Raw genomic sequence first — 27,956 nt, forward strand, 5'->3', positions numbered from 1 at the left:
ACCTATAAAATTTTATTAACCAGTGTCACCGCAATAAATGAAAATAAAAAGACTTACATACAGTATTAAAATAAAAAATGCATATAGGGTAAGAATACATTCAGCTCTGCACAGCATTGCATAATCTTAATAATGTAAACTTCTTAATCACAGTCAATACTGTAAACAATGTATCGTAATTATGCTGAGGAAAAGGGAGAGATGTGTAATGGTTGGGAAGCAGAATAGCGAAGCTTTATATTACATATTAAAGAACCGCCTTATTTTTAAATTAACTTATATTTTATTGTATTTTCTCCATTACCATCTATCCCCCTTATGCCCTCCTCCCCAACGCAATCACCAGTGTTGCTTTAAATTGGAAACCAACAAAAGCAATATATGAATGTTATTTGGAGATCTGGTCATGAAGAAAAAAAATAAATAATAGAGTTTTAAGAGCTTACTCTGGAGACAGGAAATGGAAAGATATCAAGATAGTGGTGTTTTTCATTTAGAAAAAACATCTGTAGATCTGACTCTTTAAACTATGTGTACATGTAACACTGCTTAAGAAAGAATAGAAAAACAAAAAATCTGGCACAATATTTGGCTCATAAAAATTCAATGTTAATCATTTTATTATAATGACAAGACAGATGACAGTTTTTCCTATCACCATTACACTCATGCTAGAGATAATATTTCCTATATTATAAATGCTACGTGATCTGTTTAAAACACGTTATTTACTACATTTGGAATATTTGGGCATGCTTAATAAAAAATTATAAAACATTCCAATGATTATTTCTTTTTACTAAGCAAGTACCTAATTTTACACAGAACTTTCAATTTTGGTAATGGAAATAATAAAATTATTTCACTTCTTGATATTAAACAGTAATAACACCAATTCCTGGAGACATGCAATACATCAACATGAAACTGGGTTGGCTTGAAAGTCTGTTTAGTTTTTTTCTGTAAAATAAGACATGCTTTTCATTTTCACCAACAGCTTTACTGATTTGGATATTTTGAGGATGTGGGCTATCTCTTGCTATTGACTTTCAGTGGGTAGAAGCCAGGAATGCTGCTAAAAATCTTGGAATGAGTAAAAGACAGCCCTGCAGCAAAGAATTATTTGGCCACAATGTCAATAGCACCAAGAAACTTTGCAAACCACTTTTAACAAATTTGAGCAGTCTCAGCACCTTCTCCCTACAATGCACAACTCTTTTTGCGTTTCGGTTGTGTTTTTACCTTTCTTGAAATAATAAAGCATAAAGTGGCAAAAAAAAGTTGCCTATTTTCCTCCATCTTCAATGTCAAAATGACTGCACGAAAAAATTTACCAATTTTGATTTTTTTTAAAACGCATGCTGATATGAATGCTGTCACAACACAATCTAACAAAATTACTTCGAAAAGTTAAAGAGAACTAAGCACTTCTAGAGCCATCATACAGCCCGATGAACTGTTTGGACAACCCAACAGATTCTGTCATCAGTATGATGGTCTTGGCATTTTATATATTATGTTCCCACTTTAAATTAAATCCTATTTACTCAAAAAAAAAAAAATCCAAAACAGGCAAAGGCAATGAACAGGTAGTTAATTAAAAAAGGAATAGAAGCGGCCAATAACAACACTGACATACTAACCTCATTAGTAATGAAAAAAACAAATTAAAATAAGGTACCATTTTTCACATATATTGGCAAAGGTTAAGTTAAAAAAAGATAGTGTCTATAGCTTATCAGGGCAGGTGGGGGGCAAAAGGTGGTCACAGATATAAAACAAACTGAAAGTATAAGTTGTACAGGCATTCTGGAGAGCAATTTGGCCACACTTATCAAAGCTCTAAAAGTTTAATCCCTTTGAACCAACCATTCTACTTCCAGAAATTTTCTCAAGAAAATAATTAAGCACGTAGCTCAAGTGTGGTTATAAGGATAACCACTGCACCACTGCTTAGAGTCTGCAGGCAATCAAAATGTCTAACAAAGAGGAAAAATGAGTAAATTGAGGCCCACCTCCCTTGTGGCAGGCAGTGGGCTTCCCCTACATGCCATTCTCCCACCTTCACCTTAGCTTCTACTTTACAGAGTCTATTTCCCCCAGAGGGTAAGGATCGGCTTGGTGATCTGATCTGAGTCAAGGGAAACCGAAGGGAAATCTTCTGCGGACTTGTGGGAAATGTGCTCCTCACTGACAAAACTGAGATGTGAGGGGAGAACACAACAGCCTTTCCTGACCTGAAATGCAGTCTTATGAAGATGTGAAGCTGGAAGTTATAGCAGCAGCTCTCATGACCACGAAACAAGCCTAAGGCAAAACAACCTGAGGCGGAGGCAAAAAAGTGTCCTTAATGACGCCTCTGAACTGTGTGTTGTACAAGATAATAAACGTTCTTGGTAACTCTGAATTAAATTTGGACACTGTTACCTCTGGTCAAAAGCATCCTAACTGGTATCAGTCATACAAGAGAATACTTTAGAGCCAGTAACAGGTTTGCCACAGAGTTATTTATGAATAGTAGACATGCAATTAAGAGAAAAAAAATTTACAAAATAGTATGTTCCCATTTTTTATTTAAAAAAAAACAAGTATATTAATATGAATTCATTTGCCAAGAAAAAGGTTTTAAAAGTAGTTATCTCTGACATAGTTATGTCCAAAGAACTGGAATTTAAATGTTTCCTTATTGCATATTTGCATGCCTCAGAGATACTGTGGGTTCAGTTCCAAACTACCATAATAAAGTAAGTCACAATCTTTTTGCTGGTGGAGGGTCTTGCCTTCCATTTGTAAAAAATGTTAACACCTGTGAAGCACGATAAAGTGAAGCACAATACAGCAAAGTGCTTTAAAACAAGGCATGCCTGTATCACTTAAGATTCTGCCACCCTTTTCTATTTCTTCTGTCAATTCAATGCAATTCTGGGAAAAAAGAAAAGGTAAACATATTCTGCTAAGCTATCTTGAACTGGGACTATGCTTTTTTAATGGAAAGTTGTTTTCTTTTTCAAAGTCTTTTGTGAAATAAAACGATAGTATCAGGCATTTATTTTTGTGAGTATGGAATATTACAAACAGTTTTCATTTCCCTTTGTTACTTATCATATCATGACTTTGTACCATTTCGTATCAGAATTTCTTCTGTGAAGCAAAAACAGTCCCAAAATGAAGGATCTTCGGGGGTCATAGGAACAGCAGATGATATTAAGTCATTATAGGTAAGAATAGTAAACTGCCTCTGGGATGGTTTAGAATCGTCTTGAGATGAAGCCTAAAAGGGGAAAAAATAGATTATCTCACTGTTACACTGCATGTTAATCTTATGATCAATTTTATAATTAGGAAAATAAGAAGACCAAATTACATTTCAGTAACACTAAAGTGTTAACACAGTAGGATTTCTAACTGTTTTTACTATTAGTGTTGCCAATATAACAAATTCTGAAAAATATGAAATAACCTGATTGTCACTTTTTGTTTATCACAATAACCTATGATATTTGTTTAAAATGTAGACTTACTGAGCCACACATCCAAGCATTCTACTTCAGCAGATGAGTTAAAAGGAATCCCAAAATATATAATAAGAATGTGGTTATTCTGATAGAGGGGGGCTACCAGGCAAATTTTTGAGAAATATTTTAGAGAGTGAATCTGATAAAATTCCCACAAGCATGCAGAGATGCAAAATTTCTTTAAGAAATTATTCATTCAACACTAAACTTAATCTGTATTTCGCACTCTGAGGTAGAACCCTGGTTGACAACCGAACCCTGCAGACCTTCTTTAACACCCTATGCATTCCTATCACGGCACTACTTGGATTTTATACAGTACTTTAAACAAGGTACCTATTTAATGTGATTTATGTCTCTCGGATATGCTCATATGGTTGTTATCTCAATTTTATAGATGGAGAAACAGGTTTAGGAAGATCAACCACTTTTGCACAAGCTCACAACACAGGTTTAAACGGTTGTCCTCTTCCTGTTATGTCACTGCTGCTGCACAAACAGGCTCTCTCCAGGGAAATGCAAAGGAAGCACCAAATGTGCAAATGTTACAGAAAATACAAAGTTCTATGGAAATATAAGGTATTCACAGAGAATGTAGGGTTGAGGTAAAATAAGATAGGTAACAAGGACAGGTAACTTTGGTCAGAACATCTTCAGATAATAAGAATCAATTTTAACATGCCATTCCTATTTTTTTAATTTTAGAATTTTTGTAAGAATTTATTTGAGCCTAATTGATGATATATGCCAGGGAACAAGATTTCAAACGTTCCCCCTCTTTGTTGGTTTTAGACATTGCAAAAAATCTCTTCCCAATTTTCAATCATTAACTTTGTCAATAAACTTGTTTGAACAGAAATCCTTAATTTTGGTATGATCTAACCAGTCCATTTTACTTATTGTTTGTGAACTAAAAAAAAAAAATTGCTAAGAGTTTACTTGGGCCAACCTATGAACATATGCAGGGAAGCAAGATCTTGGATGCTCCTCATGCCATCCCTTTTTAAGGAAGGTAATCTATGAGATGTTTTAATCTTTGTTAATCTCTCTAAGGCATGGTCTATAGACTGAGCTATTTTTCTAGAAATAATGATATATATTGATCACACCACAGTTTCTGACATGGATTCTGTAAAAAATGATATGTATATAGTTTCAATTATTATAACATTGTCAGTATTCCTTATATACTATTGCAGAATCACAACTATATGCAGGTTAAGAGTCCTTGACCCTAAGAGTTTTTTTGTTTTTTAATTTTCTTACTCACTAATTAACAGTAAAAATAGACTGTAATTAAAGAATTGGGGCTGATGCTGTACGACCATATGATACAAGGCCTCTCATATGTTTGATACTGTAACTTTGGGAATAATTAAGAATAAAAGGGGGAAGGGGTTCAATTTGCTGGGTAATTCCATTACCACCAGTCAACTTGGTACCCTTACATTAAGATGTTCCCTGGGAAACAAACCACAGTTATGACGACTGCAGTAGTGATTTCCTTGAATTTCAACTGAAACTGTGAGTAGTTGGCAGCATTACTGAAGTTTTTTCTTCATAATATCTAAGTATTTGAAGTGAAGCAGGTAACATGCTTCTTATAATTTTCTGTAAAATCTCTGATGATCTCACGAATTTGATAACAAAAAATACTTCTAAACTTATAATCTAAAAACAAACAATCCCCCCCCCCAACTGACATACAGTCGCCCCTCGCTGTATCGCAGTTCACGCATTGCAGCCTCACTGTATCGCGGGTGTACAGTGAGGGACAACTGTACACTTCACTGGTGAGTGCCCATGTAGAATTTTATGTTGTTAAAATTAGGTAGGTTTAAGAGTGTAGAAAGTGTTTAAGAGCATACGAAGTGTTTATAAGATAAGAGTGGGAAAGGTTTACAGGAGTGTTGGAAGGGTTTATAAAGCCTTTAAAATATATATAAATAATAAAATAAATATAACACCACTACTTCATGGATTTTCACTCATTGCGGGGGGTCTCTGGAACGTAACTCCCATAATAGGTGAGGGATCACTGTAAACCAAATGATTGTTTCTATCAGTCAGGAACAAACTCCGTATTGATTCATGCTTTTAAAATAAAAGTCATAGAAATCTTAAAATCTTACATCCTGATGTCTAGATCCATCGGGTTTCCGAAGAGCTACTGCAACAAAATGGTGCTCATCTATTTTGCTTTCCTGAAAAATAAAACATAATACAGATTACAAAATATGTAAACTTAGATATTTAAATATATAAACATCTTTAAAATCTCAACTTCTCTCTCTACATACACACACACACACACATTCCCCCACTTCCACTGACCATTTCAGAAGAAGTCAAATACATTTTATCCCTTTAGTCTGAAATATTTCAATATGCATTTCCTAAGTGGAATATTCTCTCACATAAGCAGAGTAGTTAATAACTTTGGCTAATAATACGTTGAAACTGTCCTTAAATCTGCCATCTGTGTTCCAAATTTCTGAGCTAACCCAATAACGTCCTTTACAGCATCCCCCCACTCTAATGCAGGAGGCAGTCTAGGGTCAAGTGCTGCATTCAGTTATGTCCTGCTAGCCTTTCTTTTGACATTAATATTGTAAAATACAAGCTATTTCTCCCCTTTACTTACAGAACACTGCTCATTTGGGGCTTTCCTGATGTTTCTTAAAAATTTACATAATACATTCTAAACCAGAGTCTTACAGAGATAAAGTGTCCTAACTAGAGGTACCTTTAGCCATCTGCCCTCACTGGTAATGTTTTAATTTTACATATGCTTAAAATTAACATATAAAATCACCTTGCAACACTGGTTTATAAACACTTAGTTAACTACATACTATAGCCTACAGGAAATCTTGGTGGAATTTTATAGGTAAGACAAAGAACATGCAACTTTCTATTTTCCCCTATGTATGAGACTAAAGGGGAGGGGAGGGGAGGGAAGAGAGTAGGGAGCCGGCTTTTAAAAGACAATTGATACTGAAGCTGCTACCAGAGAGAAGTATGAATGACTATTTAAAAAAAAAAAAACAATCAAAAATTTCACTAGAAAGCCACTTTACTAAGACATTCTTCCACAAGACATCAGCTGAACTAGGAAACTACAACAAAAAACTGTTACTTATATCCAAATTAATAAAAACTAAAATTCAATATGAATTTAGAAAAACATTTAAAGAAGAAAAGTATATAATTAGCTGCAGTATGTATCAGAAAATATTTAATATATTATTTCCCCTTTAGCGAAAAACAAGCTCACAATATTATAGACAAATCTATTATTTTTTTTAAAGATTTTATTTATTTATTTTTAGAGGGGAAGAGAAGGAGAGAGGGAGAGAAACATCAATGTATGGTTGCCTTTCATGCGTCCCCTGCTGGGAACCGGCCAGCAACCCAGGCATGTGCCCCGACTGGGAATCGAACCGCAATCCTTTGATTCACAGGCCCACGCTCAATCCACTGAGCTACACCAGCTAGGGCCAAATCTATTCTTTTTGACACATGGTTGTCCTCCCATTCTTTATAGTGAATATATTAATAATATAAACACCATAACAGAGATATTTTGAGTACAATTACTTTTGGAAAACCCCTTAGACCAGCATTCTGCAGTGTCTGTATCTTAGGCAAATATCAGAGATTGGGATCGTGGGCAATAACCAGTTTTCTCATTCAGTGTCTGTCCACTAAAATGCCAAGCCTTTTCTGTCCTTAAGGCTTTACCTTCCATTTCAAATATGCTGTTTTCCTGAATAGTACTAAAATCACTAGGCAAATATTTATAAAATCTTCTTTTTTATGTAGTTTTCACTTATGGTGCTCTTTTGGGTCACCAAGGAAATAAATGCCTTTTTTCCCTCTTAGTATTTGGAATTTTACCACATGTCCTATGTGGCAGTGTCCTTAAGTTCTTCTTAGATTAGGGCAGTATCCTTAGCCTGCTCTGTCATTTAATTCGGTGCCAGGAGATACCATACAGTTGTATACCTGGAGTTAAGGTTGTTATATATGTAGCTTCAACCCCTGCAGGCATTCTTTTAATAGGCAGGCATTCTGCCTATAGAAGTAGGGCTTTTTTTTAAAGCTTAGCTAAATCAGTTCTTACAATATGAAAAAGAGAATGTAAGAGTCTAAAGTAGTTTAGTTATTCACTGGCTATATGCATTAACAAAAACCATAGTCTTACGAGGGATTTGTCCTGTGTCCAACCCAGGCAATAGTATTTTCTCAAATGGCCTGTTACTTAAAATTTAGTCACCAAGTACATACGGGAAAAAACCTAGCCATGGGGCTAAATGGTGTTTGGTCACGACTCTGGCTATTTCAGGAAGTAGTATCTACACAGCAGAAGCAGACAGTAGCCAAGTTGTCTGTCCTGTGCAGGTCTTTCTCCATTTAACTTGGAGTTAAATGTAAAAAGTGGGGAAGGGCTCAACCTTCTTTGTACTTTCTTCTCAGTTTACTAAAGGCGTGAGGCAACACAGTGTAGGAATAGAAGGCAACTTATTTTCTCAACCTTTAAACAAGAACCTTTAAACAAGTTCTAACAATTCATTTTTCTCTTTTCCTGGATGAAATCTTGAACAGAGCTCCCAAACGACATTTTTAGTCGCTCTCACTTTTCAAATTTCCCCTCAATCTAGGTGCTTTGCCCTATTTGATCCAAAATCAGTTTTATAAAGAGCCCCCCCCCATTTATCCAGCTTATATCTAATTCAGGTTTGGAAGCCTCCAATGGGGAGAGAAATTGATTTCATCTCTTCTAAACTCCAGACTCCACCCCCCTCCACCCTCGTTAACTATGCTGTCTCCAGTTCTTTCAGCGTGGGTGAATTCGTGTGTATGAGTGCAAATGCAAAGGGGTGAAAAAAGGAAGGAAAGGGCAGTGAAGATCATTCAAGCCAGGGTTGTACGCTGAACTCAGAGCCCCACCTCAGCTGTGTGCCCAAAAGGCTGGCTCTTTACCGAGTAGGGTAATTTGAAGATGCCCTGAAAAGACCTTCCCATCTGCATTCCTCAGCTCTAGGTACGCTTCCCTTAGTTCTATACCCATTATTCTTTCCTCAATCACTAGTTTCTGGCTATCCATACCACCGGACTCATTCTGTTATGTTCACTCTCTCTCCCCCCTGAGCCTGTTTATAGTGTAATAAATAATCCACATTTAAATGTATCATGTATCACACATAAATCCATACACGGTTTTCTTACTTTTGCAACTGGTACACTGAATTGCCAAAACACTCAGGGACATTTAAAGAACTTAATTATTTTCCATGGCTGCCTTCAAATATGTCCTGATGAATCTCCTGAACAAGCCTTTAAGCAAACCCCACATCTCTTTGGTCACTTTAGGCGTAAAAAACCCTGTTTCACTCCTAGAACAAATGCAGAACCCCCTCCCCCCAGCCTCACCTTGCTTTTCGAATCTTTCTCTTCCACTCTGGTTTCCTTAAGGTAAGTGGAACAAGGAAGAGGATGGGAAGAAAGGGGCAGAGTAATGACCAATGCTGTTTAATTCAGTTTTTAGGACCCTGAACATATGAAGTATTCAAAGACTAGTTTATCTCACCAGGCTGGCATGTGGGGTTCTTTCAAAGAACACTTCCAGTTCTTTAGCCTTCCCTGTACCACTTCCCAAAGCTAGTTCTGCATTCAGGCCTCCTATAATTCCAGCCCTTATCAACTAATAGAGTAGACTGCCCGCTGCCTCTTTCTTTTGGAGTTCCTTGGGGTCCTTTCAAGATGCTTCAAGCCCAGTGGCTACCACTTTCCACAGCATTCATTTGGTCCTCAGAGATCTCTACCACCCACAAAGGTGAGGCACGGCTGACTCAGCCACGCCTGTACGCCTCTCCCTGCTACTAGGCCTACTCCACCATTAAGAATGAAGGATTCCCCCAGAGTGAAATGGCTAAGGTTCAACCCTCTGAGTATTAAAGATAATTTTGTTTACAGTTTTTTAAAGTTGTACTCTTAAAATAACCTAAATACAATTACTCCTTACTTGATAAAATTCCTACCTTACCTGGTTTGTTAGCGGTTTTGACACATATCTCATTCTCAAAATACTTTCTGCCCCTTGGATCCACCAACAAACACCACTCTCTTAGTTTATTTCTAACTATTTTTGATGATTCTTTTTGTCTCCTCCACACCTGCTTTTATTATTAGTACTCTCAGGATGCTAGGCTAGGGCCTTTCTCTCTTCTAATATAGGTAATTTCTCTTTCCTAATACAGCTGCAACTTTAAATCCCGAGGCTTCAACTACTAGGCCTGTTATGATGACAATGGTTTCTCTCTGACCTGGCCCTTCATTCTATTCATCCGACACCTCACACTCATATCTGACATGTTCCCTAGAATAATCCAGTGTTTCAATACTGGGTCCTATGAAAGTCACAGAATTGATCATAACATCTTTGATATCTCACTTCCTTAATCTCCAACCAGAGACAACTTGTTCTTAAAATACAAATCTGATCTTATCACTCTCTACTAACATCTGTTAAATTCTTTTCAGAATAATAGTGAATAGTCCCATTTTATCTACTCATCACAAATTCTTCTTTTTTAAAATTTTATTTATTTATTCTTAGAAAGGGGGAGGGAGGGAGGGAGAAAGACAGGGACAGAAATATCAATGTGTGGTTGCCTCTTGCAGGCCTGGCCTGCAACCCAGGCATGTGCCCTGACTGGAAATCAAACCAGCGACCCTTTGGTTCTCGCAGGCTGGTGCTCAATCCACTGAGTCACACCAGCCAGGGTGACTCATCAATAATTCTTTATTTTGGGCACCAAACTTCTCTGAAGATAATTCAAGTGATTATTGCAAGAACAACCTCATTAGTATACAACCTATTTGCTTGGCTCTGGACACCTGACACAAGCTGGACCAATCACAGTAGACCACTTCCCTGGCTACAGTGACTAGTCAGAAGATAAGCACTAGACCCAAGCGAGGCCAGGGAGCTCAGGGTTTGGAATAGAGAGGGAGTCCACCAATCTCTGTGGGGTTTTATCCTGTTACATGAGTGACAGGCAGCCATATTTCCAGCTACACAAACCACTGAAGTTAAGAAAGCTGATGTACAAAATAAGAAACAAAGGTGGGAGAAAACTGAAGCCAGGATACATAGAAAGGCAAAGGCAAAATATAAGAGTTCTGAGTTTCCCAGTCCCTAATTCTAGTTAATTCTGAGACCCAGTTACATGAAACACTCCAGCAGCCTCTATGGTATCATTTGGCTTAAATGAGTTTATGTTGGATTTCTCTCGCTAGCAACTAAAAATTGCTATACTAGTAACAGAAATCAAGTACAGAAAGAGAACAAAATCTTTAACTGACCCATAATACCCACTGCATGAAATTATCAATCTGACCTGGAATGCCCTCATCACACAACAGTCCAGATGGCTTCCTTCGGCTGTTTATACACACAAAGCTCTTTCTACTCCAGAGCCTTTTTCTTCCCATTTTTCTTAACTCACTACGACTAATCTTTCATGTATCAGCTTAAATGCTGTATGTCCTCCTGGTACCCTTGATTTTACCTTCTGAGCACTGGGACTAGATTCCGGTTGTGTTTCATTTCAATGGCTGGCCTCCTCAAATCAATCTCACACACATGCACAAAATAAGCACATCCTTGCAGTTACAGCAATTTTGATAAATTTGTTACCTCAAATGCCCATTCTTTTTCTTCTTCTCCATCCAGAAACAAGCGCGTTTCTTTATAAACCTGGCCTATATCCAGGTTTAATGGGGATATGTCAAATTCAAGCCGTTGCAATTCAAATCCTAGTCCAACACCTATGGCCTTTATGAAGCTTTCTTTCAGTGCCTAAGATACAGAAAAACATTTTCTCTGAGAGCTTTAAGTAGATAAAAATTCTCCATAAAAAGCTATTAGGCCTAAAACATCTGGATCTTTAACTTTATACTATAGTATGTCTACAAACTATTTTTTCCCACTGTTATAATAAGCATGAAGACAAACCAGCCATATGACCTTAAAGAAAATCATTTAAACTCCCTGGACCTCCGTTTTCTCATGTGTAACATGCAATAATAATAGGTCTTATGTATACATAAAAATCATGCAGTTTCCAACTAATGACCAATTTAACTTCAAACAGTATATGAATTACCAGGTAACTAAAACTTTTTTTGCTTCTATTTTTTGCAAAGATAATAAAATCATCCCAACCAAGCATTTACTCTCAAAATTAGAAAGAAATTATACCCAATTCCTATAAAACATATCCAGCTGAGTCCATTCATCCTTAAAGCTTCTGATTGTTTCCCATTCTTTGTTGGTAAACTTTCTTTTCATAATATGAAAGAATTCTGAAATTGAACCACGACCTGTCAATTAAGGAAATAAAGAATTAAAAAGAGCTGTTCTATTACCAAATCTGTTAAAGACAGCACACAAAAGAGAACCACAGGGCAAGCTTACATTTGAATAATCACAATAATCCTCAACAAAATATCAGCAAATCCAATTAAGCTGGGAATTAAAAGAGTAATATACAACGATGAGCTGGGGTCAGCTCAGGAAAAAGACAGGTCAACAGGAATAGTGAAATCCCATGAATTACTAAATGTTTAATGTCCTCCTATGATAAAACAATATATATCATAGATGCCCTCCCAAATTGGTAAAATTTAGCAGCCAAACCTGTTATAAATTTTAGTTAAGAGGAAATTCCTATACGTGACAAAATCATAAATCCTTAAAAACTCTTGGAGCAATTCTATTTTGGGGTTTAGAATTTTACTTTGCTATATGACAGGGAAAAAAAGGAACAACTTCTTTATTATAATTTCTTAAAAAGGGGTAAAAGGTGGAAAAGCGTTCTTTTACTGAAAGTTATCACAATGAATAGAAAATATACTTATTTCCTTCAAAATAATTAATGTTTTCTAATATGACTTCTCCAAATAAAACAAATTTCAATTTCTATTCTTTTGGGGATACTATAAAATAGGCTCATTTAAAAAAATCTGAAATCTATCTCTAACTCCACTGTTCCATAAACAATATACTACATAGTATTTTAAAAACAATTGACAAAAAGTACAGAACTCAAAGGACCTGACTCCCAGAGTTAAGGGTTAAGACACAGATTAAAATACAGACAATGCCTTTTGTTTTATACTTTCCAAAATATTATAATTACATGTTTGTCTCTCTTTACTATTATAAGGCAGAAACTTTCTATCATCATCTGTTTATTCTACAGGCACGCAGACATGTACAAATATTACACAAAAAGGTATTGAACTAATGATGAAAAACTCATCAGTCATGGTTCTTGCTCTCACACACTTCCAGCTTAATGACCTATCAGAAAGGCTGGCCCAAGGCACATGAGCATGCATGTTTACTCTATGAATAACTGAATGTTTATTATTTGGTAAATTATTTCCTAAATGTTTTACTGCCCTAAATGTTTTAATGTTATTATTTTCCAGAAAACCTCTTGAACATAGTCCCTCTGCAGATTCTGTTCATGTACCTTGCCTATTCTAACTCCAACTCCCATTTCTTAAGATACCCAACTCCAAAATCTGACATTCTTAACTGAACGACTACAACTCTAAAAAGGGACATCTGCCAACATAGCCATGTCTGGGAAAAAGATGTCATATCCCCCTACTTCATGCTTAACTGGCATTTAATCACTAACTTCTCCATGAGAATTCAATAATCAGCACTCCTATTATTATAATTTTCACTCTAAAAATGCCTAAGTGCTAGATGCTGGAAGTTATGATAAGCAAAATACACATGAACCTTATCTTTATAGGGAGTTTATAGTTTCTCCTTCAAGCAGCGACTTTCTTCCACCTTTTTTATCTCATGGCACACATAAAGCAATTACTAAAATTCTGCAGTAAACCAAAAATACATTTTTTGCCAAACTGCTGAAAAAACAGATATAATTTTGATTCATTCATGCCAATGGGTAGAGGTCAGTGCCCCTGACTAAACAGTCAGGTACTGCATGTTTTAAAAATTCTTGCGCCACACGGGTTGAAAATCACTGTTCTACAGCAAAGAAGTAACTTTCCCATAGTTATCTCAAGGGTAGAAAATATTAAGAGCCAGCTCCGCTCAAAATTAACATTCCCCCACCATATCCATTTCAAAATAGTCAAAAGTCTACTCTTGTTTAGCCAGGAAATATTTCCAAAAACCCTACAACAACAATAAAATAAAAAATAAAAAATAAATTAAAAAAATAAATTAAAAAAAACCCTACAACAATATGTGGTCCTTTATTTCAAGACAAAGGTCCTCATTTATTTTCAAATTCATTAGACTCATTTAATCATCTGTTGTCTCCTTAGCCCTCTCCTCTTCAAGGAGAATAACATTACAATACATTTTATGAATTCAGTTAGTGTCTACTGTTTTTTACAGTTAAAATGATTATTTCCTAAAAGTAGCCTGGCAAAGCTATAAAGTCATTTCATGCAACAGTACTGAAATAAGAGTCCCAGGGCTCGGTTCGATTCCCAGTCAGGGCATATTCCTGGGTTGCAGACTGGTTCCCTGCAGGCCAGTTCCCAGCAGGGGACGCACGAAAGGCAACCAGACATTGATGTTTCTCTCCCTCTCTCCTTCCCCTCTAAAGATAAATAAATAAATAAAATCTTAAAAAAAAAAAAAAAAAAAAAAGGGTCCCAGGGCTATGAATCCCTTTGATAGTCTGGTGCTTATTCCTTAAGGCCCTTAATAAAAACTATCTTATTAAAATGTAAGTATCACTAGTATATTCTGACTTGACAAATTACACAGCAGAGAAACTACAGCAATCAACCTTGCATAAATGATCAAAGTACATCTGAAGACTTTAAATAATGGAAGCACTATAACTATATAATGAACTCTGTCCTCCTGAATAGATTCTAGCACAAACAGTGTAAATAATAACAAAGGGAAGAACAGCTACCTTGGATTTGGAAAACAGCATATGTAAGTTGAGTGGAACAGTAGTTTAACACAACACTACCCAAAAAGCCGAAAGTTTAAAAAGATATACTTGTTGTCATCTACAAAGTCAACTTCTTTGTTGGTTTCTTCAAGTTATAATTTCATAACACTCTGATTTTTAACTAAATATAACGGGGCAATCAAGGAAAAATTTAAATATGTATGCTAATAATAAACTGATTAACATAAAAAGCAATCTAGCACAATCACTGGAAAGCAATCACATAACTGATTATGTGCAGCAAAAAGTATCTGATATGAGTGCATTTTCATACTTTTGAGAGCATCTTATTTATTTCACAAAATAAGAGATGTGACAGCAACAGAAAAAGATGGTTTTGTAAGTATTCAGCCGAAGCACGACAGCACCACACTGTGGCGTTACAGTGGAAATACACAGCGGGTGAGTACTCTTTCTTTTAAGTACTTTATCTGGGAAATTGGAATTTAAAAACTTTGGTAGAAATACCAAATAGTACACTGTCCCTCAAACTAACTGAAAACAGCATAATTACTGGGTATATAAGTTGGCGAAGCCGCCTATAATACCATCACATATTCATGACATTACATGTCATCTTCATTCTAATCATTCTATTATTGCACATGAAAAAACTTAAGTATACACATAGAACAGTCAAAAATGACTGAAAATGTATACAGAACCATAACCAAGTTTTAAAAAGTAGATCCCTTATCTTATAGTTTAATCTTTAGAGAAAGCAATGTTAGATATTGACTAAATGTTCCCAGTAATCAACTAATCAAGGTCATACGCCTACTGGAAGCATATTAAACACACAGCAGTAAGGTAAAACAACATAATACCCCTAGGTGCTATTGCAAGCCTATGGGGGAAAAAAATTCTACAAGTACCAGAACCTTAAGGCCAACCAACATCAATCTCTTTCCAAAACAATATATCAGCATCTCAGTTAAAGTTTGCCACTCTTCTCCCATTTGTTTGCTTCAAGTAATGAAATTTAGCTTTGGATAATGAATTGTACTAGAAATTCTAGTAGTTTCATTCACTAAGTACTGAATTACTTGTACTCTTTCTTCCATAGTATGTGACATTCTTCTAAAATTCCAATTAGTATATATACAATAATGCTTGACTTATCAGCTCACTTGTCTGGGAATTTTATCCAGATACAAACCCAGAATAATAAAAAAGAAGTCTGAGCTGCTAAAAAGGGTTTCACACACCACCACAAAGCATGTAGTGTGTTAACAAAAGAGCCCCTTAAGCGCTCCATAAAAGTAGCTCATCACAGAAAAAATCATGACCGAGGCTTGAAACTCTCCACCACTGAAGCAGTCCTAAATTGCAGTTGCTTTTCGTATTTTTATTTAAATAGTATTTATCAATACCTACATGTATCAACACATAGAGGCAAGAAAAGGGCCTACAGAGTTAGGGCTACGTAGCTACAAATGTGCTATCTTTCAAGTAGAAGGAAGGACTGTGAAAGCAGGGTAAAGGGGCAAAAGGGGGTGTGGGGGTCAGTCACCCTGAAGAGCCAGAGGACAGAGCAGGGAGCCAACAAAGGATTAGCCTCAGGCCTTGAGGTTACAAATTACTTCATGTAATTTGTTCTGCAGGCTTTAGAACTTTGTCAGAACCCATGAGCCTTTTTTCTCCCAACTTCTCCCTTTTAAAACGGGAATGTCAATCCCATGCCTGCCCCACCAATGTACTTTAGAAGCAGGTGATCTGTGCGCTCTTACAGGTTCACTGATGGAAGAGGAATTTTGCCTCACATTCCACCATACCCAGAGTCTCACCCATACCTCACTTAGATGATTCAGAGAGTGAGATCTGGAACTTTTTGAGTTGGTATTTAGATGAGATTTAGGTTTTCAAGTTTATGCTGTAATAGTTTAAGACTTAAGGATGCTGGGATGGGGTCAATTTATTTTTATGTGAGGATATAAATTTGGCAGGGCCACAAGATAGAATGTAGTGGGTTGAATAGTGTCACGCAAAGTTCATGCCCACCCAGAACCTCCAAATGTGATCATATTTGGAAATAGTTTTTTTTTTGCGGGTGTAATCAAGTCATAGTAGATTAGAGTGGCCCTATTATCCAATGACTGGTATGCTTACAAGAAAAACTATTTGGACACACGGAGAGCCTATAGGGGAAAAGGTCATGTGAAGATGAAGGTGGAAAATGAAGTGAGAGAGGTCCGAGCCAAGGAATGCCAAGGATTGCCAGGAAACAAAGTAGAGGCAGAGGAGTCTTCCCCAGAACCTAGAGGGCACAAGGCCCTGGCAACACTTTCATTAACTTGTGGCCTTCGTAACTGTCAGACAATAAATTTCTGTTGTTTTAAGACATCAAGTCTGTGGTACTTTGTTAGGAGTCCTAGGACACCAGCACACATGAATACAATTTAACTTAAACACACAAACACAGTTAAACACTCTTAAGAGCTTTAGTGTTATGGACTGGAGTCAAATGTTCAAATCCTGGCTCCATCACTTCTTTACTGTTATTTAATATCACTGTGGCCATTTCTTAAAGCTAATAAGTTAGGGACAAAGACTTGGACATATTAAGGAATAAACATGTAAAGTGTCCAGAACTATTAAGTACTTAATGTGAGCTGTAAGGTTGTCAGGTAGTTTTTTTTATATATCCTCCTCTGTAATTTTGTTTCATCAAGTCCTTGATCCATCCATCAAGTTAGCCTTAACTCATTTTCCTTTCGGTACTCAGAAGTATTTTATATATTAACAACATTCACCTTTGTGTTTTATATTTGCCACAAATATATTGCATGGTCTGTGAGAGAAAAGATGTAATATGAAATCAATCACATCTAATGACTTTGTATTTTTTTGCCCTTTTTAGTGTAAAATGCATCCTTTTTTAATAAGTCTGACCAAATATACATTCACTCTGGTGTTCCAATAATTATTTTTAAAACCTAACTCTACTGGTATGTTGTTATATAGAGTGAGATAAGGATCTAACAGCTCTGTGATTATTTCACTTGTAAAAAATGTTGATTGGTTATAATCATATTCTTTTGTTGGCTCTGTAAATTAATACAATATTGCTCAAACATTAATGTGTCTAACAATCACCTGAAAAATTGCTTACATAGAGAACCCTTAGTTGCATCTCAGAACCTCAGGTTCAGTAGGTCTGTGGTTTCAAAATATCTACATTTTCAACAAATATCCTGGCCTATTTTAATATTTTGACCACTATTCTAGAAACAACATTCTGTACATGTAACAGCAACAATTACCACAACAAACTTAGTACTAACATTTATCAAGTACTTAAGAATTCCATGTACTTTATATGTTTTTTCCTATCTAATCAATTCTGATGGGCAGATAGGAAAATTCTACCACAATTCTGGTGGTGGAATTGTTTAGCTTCAGGATATAAAATACCCAATATATACATACACACAAATTCTAGAGGAATTAGACAAATATAAAATGATATAATTTTAGAATAAAATACAGGAGACTCTGTAATGTACAATTGGGAGTAAATCTTTTACCAATTTATTTTTTCTAACAAGATGAATTCAGAATTTTTCAAGGAAAAGATAAGTATATTTAAGTAAAATTCATAGAGCAAAAAATAGATACCGGGCTCCAATACTTAATCCTCCTAGTTGTCTATTCTTCTGCTAACATCACACTCTTGTTTACAATGTCTAGTATTTTTAAAAACTGTTAAGTCTTCTTAGACATCACTTCCTCCATAAAAACTAAATAAACTTAACTGAGTTCCACAGAATTTTTCAGATATTATAACCGCAAATCCTTAAACCTTGTCAATAAAGCCTAGTATTAAGAGGCCATGCACTGTAGAGCAAAGTGCCTAAATATCTGGGTTTTGTAGTATGGGTTCAAATCCATGACCTTCTCTTGTTCAAGCCACCTTGAGCAAGTGTCTTAATCAATTCTATAAAATTAATACTACAGCTGGCCCTTGAACAATGGAGGTTTGCATAACAAAGGTCCACTCACAGGTATATTTTCTGCTATACACTCAGTCTTCCAAATACAAATATTTCACATCTGTGGATTCAACCAACCACAGACAGAATTTTTGATCCAAGGTTGGAAAACCATGGATGCAGGGCACAGACTGTAAGCACCATTCCACACCATCTTATGTAACAGACTTGGGCATCTGCAGATTCTGGTATCTGCAAGGGTTCTTGATACCAGTGCCCTGTAGATACGGATGGGTAACTACAGCCAAGTTTTGGAGAGAGGAAAAAGTTATACAGATTTCCAGCTGCATGGGAGGTTGGTGTCCATGAGCCCTGCGTTGTTCATGGGTCAATTGTTTATCCTTAACTTGAGTGGATAAAACAAGATAATGCACACAGGGCATTTAATGGTGTCGCACACATAGGCGCTACTCAATAAATACTAGTTCTATGTTATGACCCCACTCAAAGCCCATTTAGTAACTGAGAAGGAGGAATACTCCCTGCTTGTGAAGACCTAGTTTTTCAGTAAGAAGTTCAGACTACAAAGGGAAGTGTTGACTTACTGACTTATTTAAGCTATTTAGGGGCTCTAAAACTCCTAGCTTGGAAAAAAAAAAAGAAGCTTTAGCACAACATGCAAAATGCTTTAACTACCACATTCTGCAAAAATGCAGATCTATAAGAATATCAATCAGCCTAGATAGAAATGATGGTAGAATAGGAGCAGGCACAAAGCTGAAAACTGAATAGGAACTGAATGAAAGTGGAGAAGGGTAAAAGCTCGGGAGATAAATAGAGAGTGAGGAAGAAGACTCAAAGAAAAAACTATTTTTTATCAAAACTCATTGATGAGAAATGTTTACAGAGTCTGGACCTCTGGCCAAGATGGAGGCATAAGTAGAAACACTGTACCTCCTTCGCACAACCAAAATTAAGGACAACAAAGATTTAGAAACAAAAACACAACCAGAACAGACAGAAAATTGAACTGTACAGAAGTCCGACAACAACCATTCATCTAGACCGGTAGGAGGGGCAGAGCCAGCCGCTGGTGGAGAGGGGTCCTGGCAGGAAAAGGCAGTGACAGGCAGACCAGGGCACCCAGGTGGCACGGGGCTAGCAAACCTGGGCGCAGGGAGGAAACGAGCAGACGCAGTGAGACGTGCAAGGTGGCTGGCTGACCAAGTCACACATTCATGCTCAGAAAAAACAGGCAAAAAAAGCAGCGAGACAGACCGCACAACCCAGGGCCCCAGCGACAGGGAAATAAAGCCTAAAAGCACCGACTGAAAACACTTGTGAGGGTTGAGGTGCCAGGAGAGACTCCCAGCCTCACAGGAAAGTTCATTGGAGAGACCCAGAGTCCTAGAACGTACACAAGCCCACCCACCCAGGAACCAGCATCAGAAGGGCCCAATTTGCTTGTGGGAAGTGGCAGAGGGGACTGAAATCCAAGAGAGAGCAGAGCAAGCACCACTGTTCCCCCTCTGATCCTGCCCCCAGATACAGTGTCACAACCCAGCAACTGGGTTGCCTCACTCCGGTAAACAAACACCTAAGGCACAGCCCCTCATATGTAACAGGCCCCACCTGACCAAAAAATTTTGGCTCAAACAGAAGAACAAATCAAAGCCCCAGAGCTAATACTTTTAAGTGACCAAGAGACAGCCAACTTATCAGATGATCAGGATGCTCACAGAACTGGTTGGTTTAGGTTGCAAATTAGATGAAAAAATGAAGGTTACACTAAGTGAAATGAAGCAAAATGCACATGGACCCAATAGTGATGAACAAAACTGGGATTAAAATCAATGGAGTGGACCAAAAGAAAGAAACAACCAACCAAATAGAAAAGATGAAGAAACAAGAATTCAAAAAACTGAGGAGGCTTAGGAACCTCCAGGACATCCTTAAATGTTACAACATCCGAATTTAGGGGTACCAGAGGGGAAGAGGAAGAGCAACAAATGGAAAACTTATTTGAACAAATAATAAAGGAGAACTCCCCAAATCTGGCAAAGGAAATACACCTCCAGAAGTCCAAGAAGCTCAAAGAGTCCCAAAGAAGGTAGACCCAAGGAGGAATACACTTAGGCACAACAAAATTACATTACCCAAGCTTAAAATGAAGGAGAGAATTCTAGAAGCAGCAAGAGATAAGGGGACAGTCACCTCCAAAGGAGTTCCCATCAGACTGTCAGCTGATTTCTCAAAAGAGACCTTGCAGGGAAGACTGGAAAGAAGTATTCTAAGTCACGAAATGCAAGGACCTACATCCAAGATTGCTCTATCCAGCAAAGCTATCATTTAGAATGGAAGGGCAGATAAAGTGCTTCTCAGATAAGGTCAAATTCAAGGAGTTCATCATCACCAAGCCCTTATATGAAATGTTAAAGGGACTTATCTAAGAAAAAGAAGATAAAAAATATGAATATTGAAAGGACAGCAAACTCAAAGTTATTAACCACCACACCTAAAACAAAAGCAAACTACAAGGACAGCTAGATCAGGAGTGGAGCTACAGAAATGGAGATCACATGGAGGGTTAGCAACAGGGGAGTGGGAGGAGAAGTGGGGAGAAGGTACAGAGAATAAGTAGCATAGACCATAGGTAGAAAATAGACAGGAGGAGGGCAAGAGTAGTGTGGGAAATGCAGAAGCTAAAGAACTTATTACACAGGGACATGAACTAAAGGGGGAAATGTGGGTGGGAGGGGGTGTGCAGGGTGGGGGGAGGTATATGTGGGGAAATGGGACTACTATGATGGCATAATCAATAAAATATATTGTAAAAGAAAAGTTTATATTCTAACTAGTATCTGATACAAATACCATTTTTCATTGTGGTTACGTACCTTTTTCATTTTTCAACAAATTTAGTATTTTTAGCAAAACTGAGAACTCCTATCATTTGTACATTCAATACATATTAAGCTCCTGCTATATGCTAGACCCTTTTAAGTACCAGGTAAACTGTGGCAAAAATAAAACAAGCATGACTCCTCAACTTATCTAATGAAGGATAATGAGCAAGTCAGTGATAGGTACAAATGAGAAGGACCGTGAAGGAAAAGAAGACCAAGTGGTCAGCTAATGGAGAGGTAATGAGAATAAAATACAGTCATGTTGAACAGACTGGATTTTATTAAAAAGCAACCTAATAACTTTAAAAAAATTGCCGCAGGTTTTATTTTCTTTAAAAAGACCACTTCAACTCTGTAATAACTGGCTGAGTACAAAAGTGAAAAGGGGGAATCAATTAGGAAGCCATTGTAGTATCACAGGAGATGGATTACAGTGGATGGAGACAAGTAACAGGTCCTACCACATTCCTAGCTGCCATATACTACCATCACTTACTTTATACTTACCGAGCTTAATTTACATAAGTTGTAAACTGTTCTGAAACAGTTCCGAAATTATTTCAAAGCTATTAAATTAGTATTAAATCTCAAAATAGAGTCTTTTGTGCTGCCAATTAATACTCAGCAAAGTTTATAATAAAAATGTAAAGCCACAGGGGAAAAAAATTCTTGGTCATTTCCCAAATTTAAACCACAGTTTTTATACTGTATCTATCTTATCTTGCCTTGTTTTGTAATTACGATACATAAATTACGATATATAATGGTAGATAAAAATTTAAAAACAACTACAATTCCCAAATTGGGTATCACAGTGATGACCTGCAAAACACCTTTCCCCCCAGGTTTAGGAATGTACTGCACTGCCAGCTTATTTCTACCAGGGTCCTCAATATCCTGCAACTGCTCTTCTCTAGACATTCATTAAACAAGTATTTATTGAGTGCCAACTATGCACCACTTTTAAAATACAGTTTCTTTCTCCATTAAGCAAAGACTAAAGTGGTGGTTGCAATAATCTCCTTAATTGTGGGCATCTGGCTAGAAGGAAGCCAAAGCTTCCGAGCTCCATTAATATATTTTTACCAGTCCTGCCATAATAGCAATGAAAACTGGGAAGGAAAAATGGAACCTAGAAGAAATGGATAATGTGACAAGAAGGAAAGACTCCACAAGTTCCAGTATAATGTTCGCTGCAGACAAAATGGGAGTATAAAACTGAATCTTTCAATATACAAACGAAGCCTACAAAGACTGATTCCATCTTCAGAGTTGACAATATAATAATAATGTCCAGTACAAAGTATAACATATTTGCTGCTCTTTTAAGTTTTACCCTCCACCATTTCGTAACTTTTAAAAACACCCCTTGCTCAATTTCCTCACACTTATTCTAATAAGCACAGCAATTCAAATAAATCTCCAGCGAAATAAACCAGTGTCTACTTGTCACCTCACTGAGAAATGATGTCCATTCATACTTTAGAAATTGTTGAGTAACTTCAGTAATAATAATAGTGATGACCAGAAAATATCTCTTGCTCCATGTTTTACTGGCTGTACCGCAGCTTTTTGGCAATGAAGCAGTCCAAGAATAAGACAAGGCCTCGGTACTATGATTAGTCAATTAATGGTGAATTATCTTCCAATCGTTTCTTTTCTATTTTTTTAATTTATCTTTAGAAGGGAAGGGAAGGAGAGAGGGAGAGAAACATCAATGTATGGTTGCCTCTTGTGCATCCCCCACTGGGAACTGGCCTGCAGCCCAGGCATGTGCCCTGACTGGGAATCGAATTGCTATCCTCTAGTTTGCAGGACAGCACCCAGCCAATTGAGCTACACCTGCCAGGGCCTATCATTTCTTATAAGTTTTTTTTGTTAGTAATTACTTGTTTATTTAATAATGACCAAAGCCAACACTGTCCATCAAGGCAACTGGTAATAAAATCTGTGTCTTATGGTAAGGCATAATTTCCAGGTGGCTAGCAACCTGATGAGCCAACATTTGTTGTGTAATTATGCTAAGGAGAAATGGCTTCTCTGATAATTTCTAATTTTAGGTAAAGTTCATGTAAGTACAGCAGAAAACTATGAAAGCTTATGGGCTCATTCTAACGTGCATTCTCAATCCTCTACAGCAGTGGTTCTTTCAGAATAAGCCATCTATATGACACTGCTAAAAACTAGTTCTTCTCCTGAGAAAAATGTACACAAAATGCAGCAAATAATTTCAGTAAAGTAAAATAACTTGATGCTTATGCAGGGACTCAGGTAAGGAATCCATTATCACTTATACATCCTCCTTGTGAGCCAAGTTAAGAATAGAGTTGTAATAGAAAGGTTTTATGAGCAAGTCAGAGAAGCAAGTAGCTTGCGGGCTCCCGCTAGTGTAGCTCAATTGGCTGGGTGCTGACCTGCAAACTTAAAAGTCGTCAGTTTGTTTCCTGGTCAGGGCACATCCCTGGGTTGCTGGTTTGGTCCCCAGCTGGGTGTACCCAATTGATGTTTTTCTCTCATATCACTGTTTCTTTCCCTCTCTCTCAAAAAGAATAAAGAAAAAGTAACTGGTGGGAAAATTCAAAGTAAGGACCAAGACAGCAAAAATGAGAGATAAGATTCACAGCCATACTCTGAAGCCTTGCTCTGTGTGTGTGTGTACGAGAATGTGTATATAAGCACGTTGACAAGTGTATATATAAAATTATTCATTGACAAATTATTGGGAACTATGTAGCTAACATAGTTCTGCTCTCTAAGGAAGAGAGGAATGACAATCAATCATCCTGATAATCATAAACAGATTATGGTACCAGAATGCAAGAGATACATTTAATGAGGGTCTACAACAAAAGAACCTAGTTTAAAGCTTCACAAAGGCTTCCCTAAAGTAAAAATAAGGTGAAAGGTAACCAGTAAATAAGTTATCTATGTGGAAATTGGGGGGAGGGGGGCAATAACATTAATAAAAATCTTCCATACCCAGGGAATCATAAGCAAAGATCTTGAAGTTGCATTATGAAATAAGGAGGATGTTTCTCTTATTAACTGCTTTCTTCCTGGACTGTTACTTATCCTTTGATAAAAATAATAGTATATTTGTTTTAGGCTTGGGACAATTAAATTGAAGAATATATATGCAAAGCGCTTGGTAAAATGCCTTGGCACACAGTAGAGCTTGATAAATACAGTATTAGTGATGATGAAATTTATGGTTAAGAGGACCTGTGTTCTAGTAAAATTCTCTAGGCATACTCAACCCCAAAATAAATGTTAGCAGTTCCTACAGCCACCAAATACAAATTTCTAAAATAAAACATAAGCAACTTAAATATTTTAATAATTGCTTGCTCTTCATTTTTACTTATATAAATGTGCTACAAAGAGTTCTAGATATGGCATGTTACCTTTTTCTAAAAATTTACAATATACTTTGTCATTGAGATAATTTAATGATAAATTTTGGAAAATAAGTGAAACAAAATTCTTACAATATAATTACCATAGTTTTGAATAGAATGCCACTCAAAATTGATGGGAGTCCAGTTTAGTCCAATAGATCCAGAACTATTGAGAAACTATTCTTAAAAAATTTAAGCCTTGTAAAAGTTTCAAATTAGTCTTATTTAACAAGCTAAAGTGTAATTCAAAAAGAAAATCTTTACATTTCACTTTGTCTCTGACAAAGCAATATATCATCACTCCCCAGTAATAAAGAATCTATCCTTTATGTAAGCCTGTTAATATTCAAAGAAATATGCCTTTTTCAGATATATGCTCTCTCAGATACACCTTTGAGTATTGAGCATATTTTTCCTAAAACTTCATCTACATTTCCTGGCCTGAGATTACTCAATAAATAGGTACAAATGGAGACAAGGAGATACCTAACCCTTGTACTACAAAAATGCAACATTACCTGGAAAACTAGTTTTCATAATATCAATTCCAACTTGTAGCTCAGGTTCCGCAGCAAGGACAGCATAGTCCCCTTGATGAGAGATGTTAAAGTTGAAATTGGGGTAAGGATTCAATGAGTCTTTTGCAAGAACTGGTTTTCCTTTTGCAGTTCTTTGCAAGCGAATATTATTCCAAGGGATATTCAATTTCTCTGCAATTAATTTCCTTATCATGAGACGGCCAGCCTGTTAAGTAAATAAAATGTAAACATTCAGTATATACAGGTACCCTGTCTGTAACATAGAAAGTCAATTTTTGTGGGTTTTAAAATATTTTTTGAAGTTATAAAAAGTACACTGCATCAAGATTTAAGCAATGCTTGAGAAGGTAAAAGTTAATCTTAGCAATTTCCTCACCTGAACAGACAACCAATGTTAACAAGTAGGCATCCTTCCAGTCTTTTAAGTATCTAAATATACGCTCATGTACGTATGATTTTCCTATCTTCACGTGAGACCCTATTGTATATAGTATTTTATTATGTATAACCTTTTTAACCTCTTGGGGATTATTTCATATCTGTACATAACTGTCCGGCCTGTGCCCTATTAGCTGTAGCATAATATTGTATTTCATAGTATCCAGGAAGTTTAAATGGATTTGCTCTAGTTTTGTTAGTGAGTAACCTTGTTGTACCTATATCTCTGCACACACATGCAAACATTCCTAGGTTCTACACATCAGTGATTTTCAACCCATGTGCTGCCAAGAATTTTTAAAACATGCAATATCTGACTATTTAGTTAGGGACACTGAACTCTTTCCCCTTCGACTGTCAAATAAAAAAATGACACCAGCCAACAAAATAGCTGTCGGTGTGGACGAATCAAAATTACACCTATTTTTTTTTTTTTTGGTCAGAGCAGCAAAAAAACTTTTTGGTGTGAGGCAGACTTTTAGTAATTAGTCTATGTGTGCTGAGATGAAAAAGGTTAAAAATCACTGCTATATATTCATCATTCAGTTTCGACAATTAGCTATGCATGATCTATTTTTTTTTTCACATATCCCCTTACCCACTCATTCCCACCTCCACCTAATAATTAGGAAAGGTATTACTAAAATCACACAAAAAATAACCCAAAATACCCATGGGTATAACAAAGTATACAATTTGTAAAATATCTTTCAAGTTTTTTCTTTAATTCTAACACTTTTAGAAACTGAAACACTAAAAAATATTCACCAACGTCTTCAAAAAATATGAATTAGCTCAAATTTCAAATGAAAGGTTTCTCAATATAGGGACAACCTCAAGGAATAAGTGTTTCTTCAAATGACGGTAAATTACAAGCTGTTTCAAACTACATTACAAAAAAGTAATTTTGAGATCCAACTTTCTATTTGTTGCTTAAAAATATGTAACTAAAATAAATAATTCTATTTATTGTTTCCCAAGCCATGTAGCCAGGAAGGTATGCCTGGGAGTGCTCGGTCCATAAGTTCGACTTCTTTGGTAAAAGTAGGCTGGTCTATGTCTCTTCCGGTTCCACAGCGTGCACGAATAAACTAAATAATGAAACTGGAGGGCAACCGAGTCCAGGGTTCATGCTGCCTGTCACCAGTGAAAAAGCAGAGATAGAAATTGGATTAAAATCACGCTTTTATTAATACCAAAGGCTAGCAGTCTGAGAAGGTGGTGGGTTAAAATCCTAACATCTACCTTACCTTGAGGTTTCAGAATCAAGTTTATATAGGGGAAACGTGAAAATCTGGGAAGGGGAAATTCCTGCTGCTTCTCTAGGGAGGAGCTGAAAGGGAAGTCCCCAGCTCCTTCTCAAGCTGGTTCCTTTGTTCCAGTGTTCTCGGGCTGTAAACTGCTCAAACTGTTTAGCCTTGTTTAATTTTCTCTTCTCAGTTTCCCCAATCCACTTCCCCAGGCATTTTCCTAGCTTCTTACTATCCCGCCTCAGTCACACCATCAATATTTTTAGGAACCTATCACGTGCAGGGCACCCTTGCAGAGTGGTGAGCTATTTAATTGGTAGACTAAGTAGGTGCTACGGGCCCATGCAGGAAAAAAAAGGATAAAAATATTTTAAAAAACACTCATGGAGAGGAGAGCCCCAACCATTTCGTATGCCCTCCCTACACTTATTTCATGGTTTAGTAGGGTCTCTATTTGAATTACAACTGGGAGGGGCTCATTTTTGCTCCGGAGCAAGGCCTCCAAAGCAACTACAAAAGCAGTAGAGATCAGACCACGCAGATGTTCGGCAGGGCCCACTAGACTAATCTAGCCCTGCGTCTGGCCCAAGTAGGCTAAAACGCGGGCGTCGACACTAGCATGCGACAAAGTGTCCACAGCCCGGCCCACCTCCCCCAAAATCTCCCTCGGCTCAAAATACCAGAGACGAGTAGTACCATGGCTGCCTTAGCGTCCCGGGCAAAGACGAACTGGCCAATGCGCTCCTTTTCCTCGGGCTGGATCGATCGAACAGCCAGCAGCCACTCGGCTCGGCTCGGCAGCCAAGTGCCGCAGGAAAAGGCCCAGCGTACGCCCTCCATGGCTGAAACCAAGCAGAACCGCCTAGCCTGGAGAACCATACACTGAACACAAAACTCGCCACCACCAGGGCCTGACTGCGCCGTCGCTGAAGGGGCTCCTCCCCCTCC

General features: G+C 37.1%; 1 protein-coding gene across 1 annotated transcript; it reads right to left on the reverse strand.

The window, feature by feature from the left end:
• AASDHPPT (aminoadipate-semialdehyde dehydrogenase-phosphopantetheinyl transferase) lies at positions 1-27,952 on the reverse strand. The gene is made up of 6 exons (XM_037161643.2): positions 27,705-27,952; positions 25,300-25,525; positions 11,785-11,906; positions 11,221-11,382; positions 5,648-5,719; positions 1-3,271 (listed from the first exon to the last, which is right to left on the reverse strand). The coding sequence occupies exons 1-6, from the start codon at positions 27,885-27,887 to the stop codon at positions 3,107-3,109; spliced, it is 930 nt and encodes a 309-aa protein (XP_037017538.2). The 5' UTR covers positions 27,888-27,952; the 3' UTR covers positions 1-3,106.
• Between the last annotated feature and the right edge of the window lie 4 nt (positions 27,953-27,956).

The sequence above is a fragment of the Artibeus jamaicensis genome, unplaced genomic scaffold (assembly GCF_021234435.1).
Source record: "Artibeus jamaicensis isolate MK-2021 breed Jamaican fruit bat unplaced genomic scaffold, CSHL_Jam_final contig_585, whole genome shotgun sequence".
Classification (NCBI taxonomy): Eukaryota; Metazoa; Chordata; class Mammalia; order Chiroptera; family Phyllostomidae; genus Artibeus; species Artibeus jamaicensis.